The sequence below is a fragment of the Columba livia genome, chromosome 20, assembly GCF_036013475.1.
Source record: "Columba livia isolate bColLiv1 breed racing homer chromosome 20, bColLiv1.pat.W.v2, whole genome shotgun sequence".
Lineage (NCBI taxonomy): Eukaryota > Metazoa > Chordata > Aves > Columbiformes > Columbidae > Columba > Columba livia.
Genome location: NC_088621.1, coordinates 6,985,058 through 6,999,186, shown reverse-complemented (window position 1 = coordinate 6,999,186; position 14,129 = coordinate 6,985,058). Strand labels below are relative to the sequence as shown.

General features: G+C 44.4%; 1 protein-coding gene across 27 annotated transcripts in view; it reads left to right on the top strand.

Annotated features, from left to right (window-relative positions):
* The window catches only part of COL26A1 (collagen type XXVI alpha 1 chain), a 162,966-nt gene that overhangs the window by 13,477 nt on the left and 135,360 nt on the right, over nt 1-14,129 (top strand). For all 27 annotated transcript variants that reach the window (XM_065037137.1, XM_065037138.1, XM_065037120.1 and 24 more), the window contains one exon: nt 12,838-12,960. Coding sequence is in view for 25 of the 27 variants with exons in the window: in XM_065037120.1 (XP_064893192.1) it covers nt 12,838-12,960 (123 nt within the window). In the remaining 2 variants the exon portion in view is untranslated. The remainder of the gene's footprint in view (nt 1-12,837; nt 12,961-14,129) is intronic.

Here is a 14,129-nt window from a genome sequence, read left to right as displayed (position 1 = left end):
TAGATTGGTTTGTATCGGACACCAGCTGGTGTCCTGGTTGAGCCTGCGAGTCACCTTGTGTTACAAATAAAAAACCAGCTGTGAGTATCTGAGCATCTCTGTGGAGACAAGGCTCACTTTGCAGGGCACCTCCATAAGCTCTGAGTGTGGCTGTGTTGTGTGTTTGGGTTTTTTTGTGTTTAACACTCAAAAGCCAAACAACTGAAAAAAGAAACCCCACAAAAGCCAACACCAAACCCCACAAAAGCATTTGACAGGAACCGCATGCTTCCCCAAATAGCTTGTGGCTCAGATATTGCCAGCAATAATTGAATAAGTGAATAGGCTGTTCCCATGGACATATCGACAGCAAGGGGACACAGTTCAATAGTAGTTGTTCTGTCAGTCCACGCTCTGAGGTTCAACCACCTTTTTGATTTGTGTATGGGAGAATCGTTTCAACTGAAACTTATACCAGGTTTTTTCTGCTGCAAGAAGCACATGACCCGACTCTGTCCCAGCCATTTAATTTGACATTCAGCACTGATGTGTGCACTGGGTGCTGGTGTTCAGTGATTTGGCTTGTGCATGGCATCCCTATATGCTTGCTTGTAAAAAAAAAAAAAAAAAAAGGGCAGCTGTCTTCAATGGATTTGTCTTGAATTTGCTGCAAGCTTTTGCAAGTAGTATGTGTCTAAAATGGGATGTGGGTGTACCTAGTGTCAGCCAGTGCTGCTTTGCATGTGTAGACTGAGGCTTTTCTCACCAGTGACTCTGTTCCCAGCAGAATCCCAGAATGTCAGGGGTTGGAAGGGACCTGGAAAGCTCATGCAGTGCAATCCCCCCATGGAGCAGGAACACCCAGATGAGGTTACACAGGAAGGTGTCCAGGCGGGTTGGAATGTCTGCAGAGAAGGAGACTCCACAACCCCCCTGGGCAGCCTGGGCCAGGCTCTGCCACCCTCACCAGGAAGAAGTTTCTTATATTTAAATGGAACCTCTTGTGTTCCAGTTTGTACTCATTGCCCCTTGTCCTATCATTGGTTGTCACTGAGAAGAGCCTGGCTCCATCCTCATGACACTAACCCTTTATAAATATATAAACATTAATGAGCAAGGGATGCTTGTGAATTCTTTGCTTTAGGAAGATGGAGCATTTGCTCGCATGGATTTGCACCCTTACCGAATTTGTGGTTAAAAGGCTGTTGTGGAGTCTTCCACTTCAGCTTGGTGGAGACAGCTAGGTTGCCCTGTCCTTTTGCACTGGCAGGTAATTTTAAACTTTGACAACCACCAAAAATCCTATACGAGTCCCCTTCTAATGGAGGTTGCTATACTTATAATGCCCACAGAACAGGGCAGTGATTTTTCTGGCTAAATGTCTGTATCTCTCCTTCGGACCTCCCGCTGTCCCCTCTCTTTTGCTTAGTGCTGCTTTCTTCCCATCCGATTTCCCACGTGTGTACTCGGGAATGTTTCAAGGCAGTGTTATCATTCCTAAGGAATCTACTGTGCGTGCACAGGCTACAGAGGGTTTTTTTTCGGCTGTTATTACTTGGCCAAATCAACCCCATTTTCCACCTGGATACCGAAATATAGATCTCTTCCCTTAAGGCCGTCTCCCTTCCAAATAGAGGCTTCCAAAGCACCAAGGCACTAAAGCGGTTTCTTAGATTGCTCAAGAATTTTTTAATAATAGGGAAAGGTGTTAGTGTTTCTATTCATGAGAGAAAGGCTTAAAAAAATAAAGTTTTTATATTTTTTTTCTAATGAACAAACTAGATTGCAGCACAGTTTAAAAGATTACAAATAATTGTTCTTGGCTAGAAATGAGGTATGGAGACTGCTTCCAAAACCAGTGAAAGCTTAGGAAGGTGTGTTAAAAGCAGAAGAACCTTTTAAATTGAAAATAGGTAGTTAGAGCACTTTGTTACTAGATGTCTTTACACAGTTGATCTACAGACAGGTATCAAAGTGCAGCGGGCTCTGTGTGATTGAAACGTTACACCGTCTGCTGAAGAGTGGGTTTAAAACTTGATGAGGCAATGCAGAGTGTTCACTACTGGGGTCTGGGACTACTGTGTGCAGCAGAGCTCATGTACAGCAGTTGCTATGTAGTTATATTTTATGGCATTGGACCGACTCAGTGTAAGAGTGGGAGGCTGGAAAAAGGTGAAAAGGAGGTTGCTGGTATAGTGGATTATTGTGTGGCTGGAACTGCCGCATCCAGGCTGTGTTATATTCACAGGGAGCTTTGAGTGAGGCTTCCACTTTGTGCAGAGAAAGCACTTTGAAGGGGCCTGTGAGCGGCGACTGGGAAGTGTTTTAGGCCAATTCATTACTGCATTTGGGTGGGCACTGGGAATGACTGGCTTGAGAGGGAGACAAGGAAGGGAAAGATGTGACCACCTAACCAGATGGGGGAGTGGACATGTGCTTTTAAGGGTATTGCTAGTTTAGTACACTGAAGATGATTTTTGAGAGTTTTAGGCTGTGTAAGTAGGAATCTATTAACCTTAAAGCTATTGAGACATCCTCCTGCCTCAGCTCACCATCTCTGTTCTCTCTCCCAACATGCGCTTGAATCAAAACTGGCTGTTGTAAAGGGCAAACTCAGCTTTCTGATCACACAACAGATCTCAGTTTTGATGTTCCTACTTCCCTACACATGAAACTCCCATGGGTGTGACTGGAACAATAGGATTATTTTCCAAATTATTTTTTATTGTAGTAACGCCCAGGACAGCCTTGTGCCAGACATGGCAGACATGGAATAAAAAGTTTTCAATTTAAATAACAAATTAACACACAGGCTTGGGGTTTTGTTTTTCGGATTGATTAACACTTTGAATACCCAGGCAGAGCGGGTTTTGCAAGGCTTGGTTTTTATTGAACTGGGCCTCATGTGGCTCATCTTAGGGGTCTCTGAGCTGGGCAGGCAGAAGACAACCTGCTTTATCTACTCCATACAGCACAGCCTGGTGTTCAGAATGACCTGGTATATCAGTAGAACAGTTACTGGAGAAAAGTGCTTTGCTCCTGGAGTACAGGTCTGTTGGCAGGGTACACCTGTCCCCCCAAAAAATCTTCCTGGAGCACCAGCTTGTCTCAGACCTAATGGAAATGCTGGCTGATGGGTACCTGAATTTCAGTTGTCTTGCTTAATGCAAGTGGCTGACTTGACAAATCAAAAAGGGAAAAGGGGAATTGTTGATCTCAAAGCGATATAAGTAGATGGATTTGTCTAGACTGGCTGATTATTTTGAATCACCTCCTCCAGAAGTGGAAACATTAGAAAGCTGTGGGGTTTTCTTGCATTACAGCAAAGGCTGTTTCTTGAACAGTTTCAATGAGGATGTTGTCATGTCTGGCTGTTGGTAGGGTAGTCACCTGAAACAGAAGTGATGTGGAATAAAGCTGAGCCTGCACGCTTACTGTGACTTCACCCTAGGAAGGGGTCCCCTTGGGTTGTGAAATCTGGTTCCTGACAATGATGTGCAATCACATTGGCAGGTAACCACTCTAGAAAGGTCTGCTGCATAGTCCCTTGTATACCAGAACCCACAAACTCCTTTTCAAGTTGCATAACAAACTAAAGACCTAGACCGAATGAAGCGATCATAATGTGTTACAGGAAAAGAGTGCAGGTGGGTGAAGAAAGTGTTGCTAGAAGAGTTCTGGGTTTTTACCTGACGCAGCAGTCCGTGTACATATTTCCAGTTGTATCCTTATGCATCTGAATCTGATGCTCTGTTCTGCTTATCGATGCCTTTTTGGGCCCATAGGACACTGGTTTGAGTGTTGAAATAGCTCAGGAAAACAAATCTGTATACCCTTAAAGAGAAAAAGCAATGTTTTGTCTGTGGGATCTTCTTCACTATGCTTTTTGGCTATCAAAAGGGTGTACCTGTCTCAAATGACAGTAATGTTTCTGCTGTTCAGTGCCAGGAAAAACCTGAAACATGGATGTTACATGGGCAGATTAACCGTATGCAACTAATCAGAAGCAATGACTTGTTTGTGCCATCCTATTTTTTTTGCTTTGATATGCTCAATGCTCTCCTTTTGACATTGCCTTTTGTTCTCGTTGTAATTTGTGGCTTTTGGTGCCAGTATAATGCTAATGAAAAACACTGCTTCATTTAGGCAGAGTCCCTGTGTTCCTGTCATGCATGTGGCTTTCATTGCTGCTTGTAAGTGCTGTGATTTTGGCAACAGAGAGCTGAATGCGAGGCACAAAGATGCACTGTTGTCTGTACAGAGCTCTGTAAGCAAAAAAATAGACAAATTCAGAAGCAAACCCTGTTCAATCCTTGCAGACTCACTGTTGGTGCCTGCAGATACAGGCCCTGCCAGGCTACGTATGTGATTTGAAGGAGATGCTGAAAACCAGCAGGAGCCCGATTTGTCTGTTTTGGAGGACTCGAATTGTGTGAAGTGTCATTTAGTTAGGATGCAATGTAGCAAGGGGAATTAAAGACAGCTATGGGTACTGACTTTATGGATGGTGGAGGAGACTCTGTAGCTGTAACAGGAGTGCTAGTAAAGCATAGGGTGCTGTTAGAGGGTTGCTAACTCCTTATACTGGATTTCTTAATGCTTTTCTCTCTGCAGAGGTTTTAGGGACAAGCAGGCCATGTATGAGAGTCCTGGTTTTCCACTTAGAATTCCCCCTTCACATCTTGCTAACTCAAAGTTACAGTTTAGTTCTGGATGAATTTATGTTGGCACAAATTTAGAGGGTACTGACTTTGACAGTAGTCTCATATTTCAATGAAGATCAGGGCCACTGTCTTCAACTTAAGCACTTCTAGATCAGATCTGCAGAGGAGGACACACAAGTGCCAGATGTCGCTTTTGAGCACAGGGTTGTATTTTAGACAAATAGTCATTATTCTAAATCCCAGTTCTAGTGCTTTCAATCAAGGTCTTACAAATATTTTTTCCTTAACCTCATCCTTCCCCTCAAGGTCAGGCTTTCTAGGAATGAGCAAACCAGTACCATGGACGTATTTGCAATAGGAAGGTAGGAGACCTACCTACAGCCAGGTTATCCAGCTGTGCAAAAATGTTTAGACTCAGGTTCTTCTTTTGAAAGGCTCTAATTCAAGGAGCTTTCATGTTTCAAAAATGACACAGCTGTAATTGTGCGTGATTTCCACGCTGCATGGATATTGAATGCCAAATTCCATCAAGTCAGTCTAATTTAACAAAGACAGATTCCATGGATATTTTTGTACACTTCCTCTTTCCTCCCTCTGTGAATACTGGAAACTCCCGTCCTCTCATTGATTGTGATAAGCTTGGGAGAGGGAGCAGCAAAACAGTTCAGTGCATAGAAGAATGCCTGTAAAAGCAAAGCACTTCAAAGGAGTGAACCCTCCTTTTATTTCTGAGCGCTCAGTCATGGACTAACTTCTTTCATTTTCATGATGAAGGTAATTATGGTTTAGGTCAATCATTTGTTTGGTTCAGCTGGAACATGCCACTAGCAAATTCAGAGGACCTGGGTAGTGGGTATAAATCAGAGGGACTTTATGCTATGGAAGTACTTCTTGTACCTTCTCACCTCTTTCCCCTTATGCATGCATAAACAGATACAGAGGGGCATGTAGTGAAGAAGATTAATTTATTTCTGATACTACCTGCCTGCTCAACCTTTAAGTCTTCATCTACCTCTGTTATATTTTGCATTTATATTAGTGCTGATATAAAATCAAATGAATTAAGTGTGTGTAACAGATGAGCACTATCATCTTCGGAGTCCCTCCTTCATTAGTTACAGCTCTTGGAAGGTGCCCTGTGAATGAGGTGGGGGATTGGAAGAGAAGAGGAATGGTCTCATGGCTGAGGAAGCTGAATGTTGCTCTGGGGAGCTGGATTCTCTCTTTGTCTCTGAAAAAGAGATGCACCTGCAGCTCCATAACCATTTGGCTATTCTGCTTCTAGGCTTTTAATAATTCCAGTAGGGAGAGGTTTTCCCCTTAACCCCTGTAACTTCAATGGCTGCAGAAGGATAAGGCAAAAGTTTGTGCGGTTTCCTATGAACTGAAGTGAGTTCAGCCCTCGAGGTAACACTGCTTGGAAGGTCAACTGTGCACACAACAAAGCAAGGAAAGCACAGTTAAACGCGCTTGGCTGCAGAACTTGCTGAAGATTAAAGCTGTTGTGCAGACTGAGCTGTGTTTTCCTCCTAAGGTAAAGATTCCTCTAGGACTCAACTCCCTCCAGCAGTCTCTGATAATCCACTTTGTGTGGGAAAACTCAAGACTGTTATTGGCAACTGAGTATTTGAAGTGCACTAAGCACTGTACATATTGCCCCCTGGGGAAGGCCTATGCTATTGGGAGGTACCTAGATAAATAGTCCCATCTTACTCTGCTAGCCAGAACTTGTTTTTATGGCCACTTTTTTCAGACTCTTTCTGGGGGATGTGGTGGTGTGTACAGAAAGATTGGACTTCCTTCCAGTCTTTGTCTGACCAGCACTGCAGAGCAGGAGACCTGGAACTTGTCTTATTCCTGTTTGTGCCTCTGGCTCTCTGTTGCTTCAAATGGCTGCTGCTGTCTGGCCTCAGAAACACCAGCAGTCTTCCAGTTTTATTTGTTTCCCAAAATGAATGGGCTGTTACAGATTTTTCTCCCTTTTTTCACAGGAGTCGGGGTAACCTCTGTTAGTGACTAGGAAGTACTCAGTGGGAGTAAGGCATGTGTAAAACATCAATATTGACAACAAGATTAGTTGCTTGTCATGTCTTCTGACTTGTAGACCTCTTAAAACTTTGTAAAAGAAGAGCAGACTCTGCTTTGAACTGAACCTTGCCATCATATGCTTGTGTACAGGCACCCCCTTGCCCCTGCCAGGTGGTCTTTCATGGATTCCTTAGCAATAGTCCATCAATCTACAAGCCTCAATCAATCCATCAGCTCTGAACATTCTAATATTGTGGAAACTGCTGCTCACAATTGAATTTTGCAGCTGGGTCTCTGCTGGGCAATGAGCTGAATGATGGTCTTGGATTCTAAAACCTACTTACCTGGTCAAGCACAGGAGGGACTTAAGCCCAACTTGGTTTTTATCTCAGATTTCCGGTAATATGAGATTGGACTGTTTCCCTTTTAGCCACACCACAGCAGTAAGACTAATCAGGTCACAGTCCAATGAATTAGCTGGTAAATTTTATCCTGATGAGAGTCAAAGCACATTCAGGGAGGTGTGTATTTGTGAATAAGGAAGGGAATAATGTAGTTATGTAGAACTGGATGGTTCAGAAAGAGATACCCCAGAGAACCTGGCAGCCTTTGGAGCTGGATTTCTTGGCATGTAGAGGGCAACTTCTGCTCCTGGCCTCAGTGGAGTCTACAAATAAAGAACCCCTCCTAGTGATGGGCTCCAGCACACAACGTATGGATTGCTGTTCTGGCAAAGCTAGGGGAATGCCTTACTATTTACACAGAGAAAAGGACACAGTTTGCTTTCATGGAGTCAGGATTGCAACTTTTTCCCAGTGAAAGTCAGCGACCTTCTGATTTTATTGAAATTCCTCTCTAGGATTGCAGGGAAATTGATAGCTCCAGTGAAAAATGTTATGAGGAAACTTGGGGAAATGTATCTAGTTAGCAAAACACTCCTACTGTTTTCTGTGCCCTAAATGCTGATCTCTGCTAAGTATAACACACAGTGTGTTATCCTTATGGAAACAAAAAGGTAATTCAGTGCAGTTGTTTACACAGCACAGAGCTTTAGGGCAAATCATGAGCATCAGAAATGCCAACCTTATTCAGAAATCCTGCGATATTGGGAGCGGGAAGGGGCAATTCTTGCTTAAACACATGCAACAGGTGCTGATGAAACAATCCTGTGTGTAGAAGTCTGTGTGGGTTTGTGGTTTGGTGTGGTGGTGTGGTTTTTGTTGGTGTGGTGGGGGTTTTTTGTCTCCCAGAAAGACTTTGCTTCTGTCTTGGCTACTTAAGTCTTGGTGATCTGAGAGTTTGTGTTGTACCGTGTGGCACGTGCTTTCATCGGAAGTACTAAAACCATAGTAAAACTGCATTTTACTTGGCTCTACCACAGCATAAATGGCTTTGTTCGGAGTCTAACTTGCAGGATTGTCTCTGCTGAAAGTGCAGCTTTTCACGGTGTTAGGAGCATGGTGTGTTTGTTATAAGGCCATGGATATCTGGAGTTGTAGCCGTGTCCTTCAGTCCAGTGAACACATCAGCCCCAGGGCCCTGTATGTGGGAGGTGCTGCCTGCTGTAGGTCTGGCCTTAACCACATGGCAATAAGTCGGTTTTGTGTGTAGAGCTGGACTGTTGTCCCACTGAAAGAAGTGATTAGGCAAGAATGTAGCCGCTTTCATTTTCAAGTTGTGTGCTCCTGCTTAAACAGGCTATTTGCAGAGTCCTGATCAGTGCAGCCTGGTGGTTTCTGACATTGTTCAGTTTGTGATTGCTTGTCCAGTGAAATGTAGCCTACAAACAACCAGTTGGCTTTTTTCTTGCAAACCCCTTAGAAGGTCCTTCAGGGACCCCCAGGATTCTGACCAGCTTGGATAAAAAGCCAGCAGTTTGGACTAGGAAAGACACAAAACAGAGCTTTGGGGATGGCTCTGAGTTTGTGGTGTGAGGCTTTCTAGGTGTTCACAGTATATGAATTGGCAGAGGGATCCCTTGCACGTTCCCTTTGAGTGATGGGCTCAGGAAACTGTCCTGTGCAAATCCACATGGTGAGGAGGAAGGGGAAGCTTGTTGTCTGTCAGTCTCTTCCCATCCATGACATGATTGCTCTAAGTTAACTCAGTCATGCTAGCCAGGAATTGAGCTTTGATATGTGAATATATTGCTGTTCTGGAACTTACAGTATTTTAACTTATTTGTTACCTTACCCTTCTCCCCGCTCTGCAGTTGCTTTTCTCTCTTTCTGTACGATTACAGGCTGTATAGACATCCAGAATCCCCAGGGGATGAACTATGCATCCAAACAAAGCTTCTGAAGGGGTGCAGCAGTTTCAGAAAGCCAGTGTGGTGCAGAATATGGCATCTGCCTACAGCGGCAAAATGCAACTCAAGCTCCCTGTGTAAGTCCAGCTGTCCTTTGAGGTCCTCTCAGCCTGCTCCATGCACACTCTGGGCAGTTAGGATTTTGTGTCCCCTCCTATGCCCAAGTGCCTGAAGTTGCCCATCACTGCTCTTGTGGGGTCAGCAGAGTGGGGAACTCCCCGCATCTGCTGAGGGAGGGGTCTGTTTAAGCTCAAACCAGTAGTTTTTAGAGTATCTCCAGGTGGATGCAAACTATTGAGTTTGTTGCTCTGTTTAGCCTGAAATGTCCACAGTAACATCCCGAACCTGGACAGTAAATATGATTGGATATCTGCTGGCATCAGTACTTGGATTCTCTCTGGAATGACATGATGTCAGCAGTCATCAAGACATGGGATCTTGGTCTGTAGCTCTGTACCAAAACTGTCTAAATCCGTAGCTTGCAGGCCACGGTCAGCAGATCCTCACTTGTTCACGAAAATCTTCCAAGAACTTAAATAGGGTGTGAGAGGAGGGCATCCCTTTGGAAACAGATGGGGAAGCTGGACCAAGCAAGACTTGCCTGTAAGCAAAGCAGTGGAACAAACGCCAATTCCGTGAGATGCTGTGGGGCACTGTGCTTAATGTGCTGGTGATGAGCATGCACGAGATCTGACAGACCCAGCCCTAAAGGAGCTGCTATTTGGATGGTTTTGTTTGCTTGGTTGGAATATTCTTTTCGAATAAGCAGCAATATATTCTCTGCCATCCTGGATGCATGCCAGTAGAAGTCCTAAACATTTCTTGCTAGCATCTGTGTATAATATAAAGGGTCATTTATAGTCTCTGTAAGCCATGATGGGGCCTTTCGTCACTTTGTCTGAAGCCTGCTTGCATTCTGGAGATTGTTCTTGCTGACTTTTGGCTTGCAAAGAGAAATCTTAGGGTGGTTTTGTCTGGCTGTTGTAGTGACTCTGCTATTATATCTACAGTGAGTCCCAAGCTATGTATCCTAATGCATCTTATGATCAACTCTGCTGTCTTTGTCTCACCTGCTTCTGTGCCACAGTAAAACACCTAAAAGCTGCATTTGTAGGAAAAGTGTTTGGTTTCTTCCCCCAGCAACATGCAGGGTTCTCTCCTACTCACTGTAGTGTAGGAGCAGCTTTACCTCCGAGCGCTGCCTGAGGCTCTGTCACTAGATTGTGACAAGGTCTGTTCAGCATCTCTCGCTTCCAAGAAAGGATTTTGCAAGGAGAAACGACAACTTGACTGCCGAATTCCTTGGACTTGGAAGGGGATGTGTGTACCTGAACAGATTATTCCGAGGACTAGGTAGAACAAAGGTGTGAGAGATCTACTCGGAAAACAGCGATTTTGGACTTGCTTGGAAAGAAAAATCTGTGTGCATGCTGGCAGCACCCACTGAATAAAAGCCCTGGCAAGAACAACTTTGTAGATAGCTTGAAATAATCAACCTTTCTGGCAGTTTCTGACATAGGCACCTTGCACAGTGCCACCTGTTTAGCTGCAGATCCACAAAAGTAGAGCTAGACTCCCCAGCTGGTTGAAAATAATCCTTGAAGGAGCAAGATGATGTTACATCTGGGTCTGTGCAAGGGAAAGCAAAAGGGAATATCAGTTAGTTTCCAGTTTTTCTTTAGGAGTTGCAATTTGGAGCTGCCATTATACATTAACCAGAGCAGATAGGCTGCCAGATTCCTTCTGGCAGTTGTGCAGTCTGCCTCTTCTCTTCTGTGTTGTGCTGGGGTGCGTGGTGCGGTTTGTCTTTGTTCACCTTCCCACCTCATTTGCCTTCAAGAATATGAAGCTCTCTGGTTTCAGCATCAGATATGGAGGGATTTTCTTGCAATGCAGTGTATTTTTTATTTTTTTTTTTTTAAATCTGACACAAAGTGCTTTATGTGTACTCAAGGAAGTGGGACAGGTTGTCTCAGAAGCCCACCAAAATCAGTGTTAGAGTGAAATGATCAGGATAGGATGATCGAGCTCCACACCATGGAAACGGTACTTCTTCCCAGATGACTCTGTGATAACTTTTAATTGTCACATTTCCAATCTTTAGCTCCCGTCTTTGTGTTTCTTGTGGTTTTGCTCCCTGAACTTTCTGCAGAAGTTGTGTTAAGCCTGTTAAAGGATCTGCTGTCATTATGTGATCTGAAGCTTTGTTAGTCTTTCACCCCCTGTTTTTTGCCCTTTGGTTCTATGATGTAGATGTTAGTAGAGATATTTGAATGTCTGATCCCTATAAATACGCCACACCTCTTCAATAAATCTGAGAGAAGAGGTTCTCTAAGACCTCCCCACCAGCCTGGGAGGCACCTGAGATGCAACTGTAGTCTGTGCTTCCTGATGAGAACTGCAAGCGGGTTTATGGTGAGCAGGAGCAGCGTCTGCAGGGAAAGCTGAGGGGCTGGGTGGGAAGCCGCCCCCTCTCTGGGTGCCCCTGCTCACCCTCCTGGCCGTATTGAAGGTTTGGTGAGCAGTTTGCTGGCCCCAGCTTGCCCATTGTGGTCTGCAGCACTCGGCTCAGCCGCTGGCATGTGTGCCTCCTATTCATGGAAATGAGAGTTACCCAGAGAGCAGGGAGCCTCCTGCAGAGATAGGAGGGGAATCCAAAAAGGAAACAAAATGCAACAGATACTGTAAATGGCAAATACTGGAAAAACTGAACTGTTGTGGGGTAGGTGGGTGAGGGAAGGAGGAGGGGATGTGTAGATGGCTGCTTCCATTGTGCAAGCAGTTTGGTTTTTGGTGTGTGAGCTTGGGAAGCCACTGTGATACTTGGAGAAGGGATTGACTGTACTGGGGGCTCTTGCTTTAGGGTGGATGGGATGCAGGACTCTCCTGCATGCGCAGGAAGCACTGACACAAGCACTTTGTGGGTTTTGGAGCGCAAGCTGGTGTCTCCACTTCCCATTAGTGACTACAGGTCTTATCCCAAATCACTAGAAAAGCGGCTCTCGAACCTGTTAACTACGCTGAGATACAAAAGCAGAAATGTGAACCAGTTTTTGGCAATTGTGAGTCATGTTTGCAAGAGGAAAATGAAAGTATCTTTCCTCTCCTACTGCCCCAAGCACAACACCAGAACCTAAAAGCATATTTTTCAGAGAAGATGGAAAGGGTCTATGGGTCCTGATTCCCAGGGCTGACACTGCTACTCCTACCTTCTTATATATGCTTTATGGTGAGGAGATCTCTTTTGTTTTCATATGAGACAGCATAAGACACTAGTCCCCTCTGTCCCCTGCATTTTTCTTGCCTGTTTTTAGACTGTAACATCACCAGGACAGCAATATGACTTGTTTGGCACCCAGCTTGTTTGAGCCTTGCTGATAATGAGCTCCACCACACCAAATAGCAGAATTTTCCAACTCAGATGTTGTTAACAATGTTGGGAGGCTGGGGCATGATACCATAATGAGCAGGATGAAATTGAGTCTAGTACAATGGGAACTGACTATCAGGAGGTTTGGAACTTTTTTCTTTTTTTTTTTTTTTTTTTTTTCCTGAAGTCCTATTGTTTATGATAACTAACAGAACTAAATCATGTACTGTAAAACTCTGGCCTCTGAGGACCAAGCAAGAGGCGTTACTGGGTCTCTTGTGGTTCAGGTTGGCAGAAGCAGGGAATCTTTCTGCAGCTATTGGGAGGGGAGGGCAGGGTGAGAAATGAAGACTACAAGTTAGACTCGCTATGGCTGGCAGAAGAAACAACCCCACCCCTAGATACTTGATCTGTTTTTACTGCAGTCTGTTATACGTTGGTTCAGCTTGCTGTCTTACTGGGGCTAATGGTGTCCTTTCTCTCTGCAGGCATTGGTGTCACTATACAGTTACGCGGACGGTTTCCTGCCAGGTGCAGAATGGGTCAGAAACAGTCATCCAGCGAGTTTATCAGAGCTGCCGGTGGCCAGGACCTTGTGCCAACCTAGTGAGGTAAAAATCTTCATGTCTCACGTTGCCCAGATTTTCCAGCACTTCTCGTTAAATGGGTTAGTTTTCGAATTAGTTTTCGAGTACTGCATAGAGGATTGAGATTGGTGCCTCAGATGTGATACCCCTGGTGGTATAACTATAGAATGCCACTGGTGTTATCTGCAGAGTAACCATGCATGCAGGTAAGTGTAGCATGGGGGACAAGCTACAAAAAACAGTTTAGCTTAAGTTGTAACACCAATTTGTACTTCACGCAGGAGGCAGCTGCTAGTCAGGCGTGAAGCTAAATAAATGTGAAGTCCAACAGAGTGTGGTGTGACTGAACAGGGTTGGAGGGGATGCTGGACAAATGGCACTGTGTGGCTTGTTGGTATTGGGTCCTTGTACTTGGGTTTTTAAGAGAAATATTAATGACATACACTGGGAAGCTTTGATCAAATCACAGTGTGTCAGGGATTGGAAGGGACCTCAAAAGATCATCTAGTCCAATCCCCCTGCCAGAGCAGGAGAAAAATAATCCCTTGCAGCTGCTGATGGACAAAGGTAATGTGCCTTCTGCCTTTTAGAGTGGAATTTCCTTACAGCACTTCTGCATCTCACTGTCCTTTATAGACATGGACATAAGCACAATGTCCCCTCTCCCCAGAAGAGAAACAGAGATTAGACTGTGACTTGTCAAAAAATTTGCCCCAGGTTTGCTGATAGCTTGCTTTGCCTTTCAGTCATATACAGTCTTGGGATTTACCTACATTTAAGGAGGAAGAAAAACAAGCAAACAAAACATCAAACCAACCAACCAAAAAACCCAAGCCCCATGTGAAATAGCTATCCCCACCTACCACCTTTTCTTGTGCAAAGTGTCTTTGTATTGTTGAGCTTTGCCTTCTCTGAAAGACATTCTCAGAGCAGAAAGAGCAGAACAGTGTTACCCACCCATTTGGGAATTGGTGCAAAAAAGCCATTGTGCTCTAAATTTACACCTAATTTCTATAACAGTTTCCATGTAGACAAGCCCATAATGTGGCTCACAAAGCTTAGTCATTATATTGCTATTGTTACCAGTTTACCCACAGGACACTGATTGAGGTCCTCTTGTAGTTGATAATCTACCCAGAATTTGGTTGAGCTGCACACTTAAATACCCAGAGATCCACCTTCCCAATCTGTTC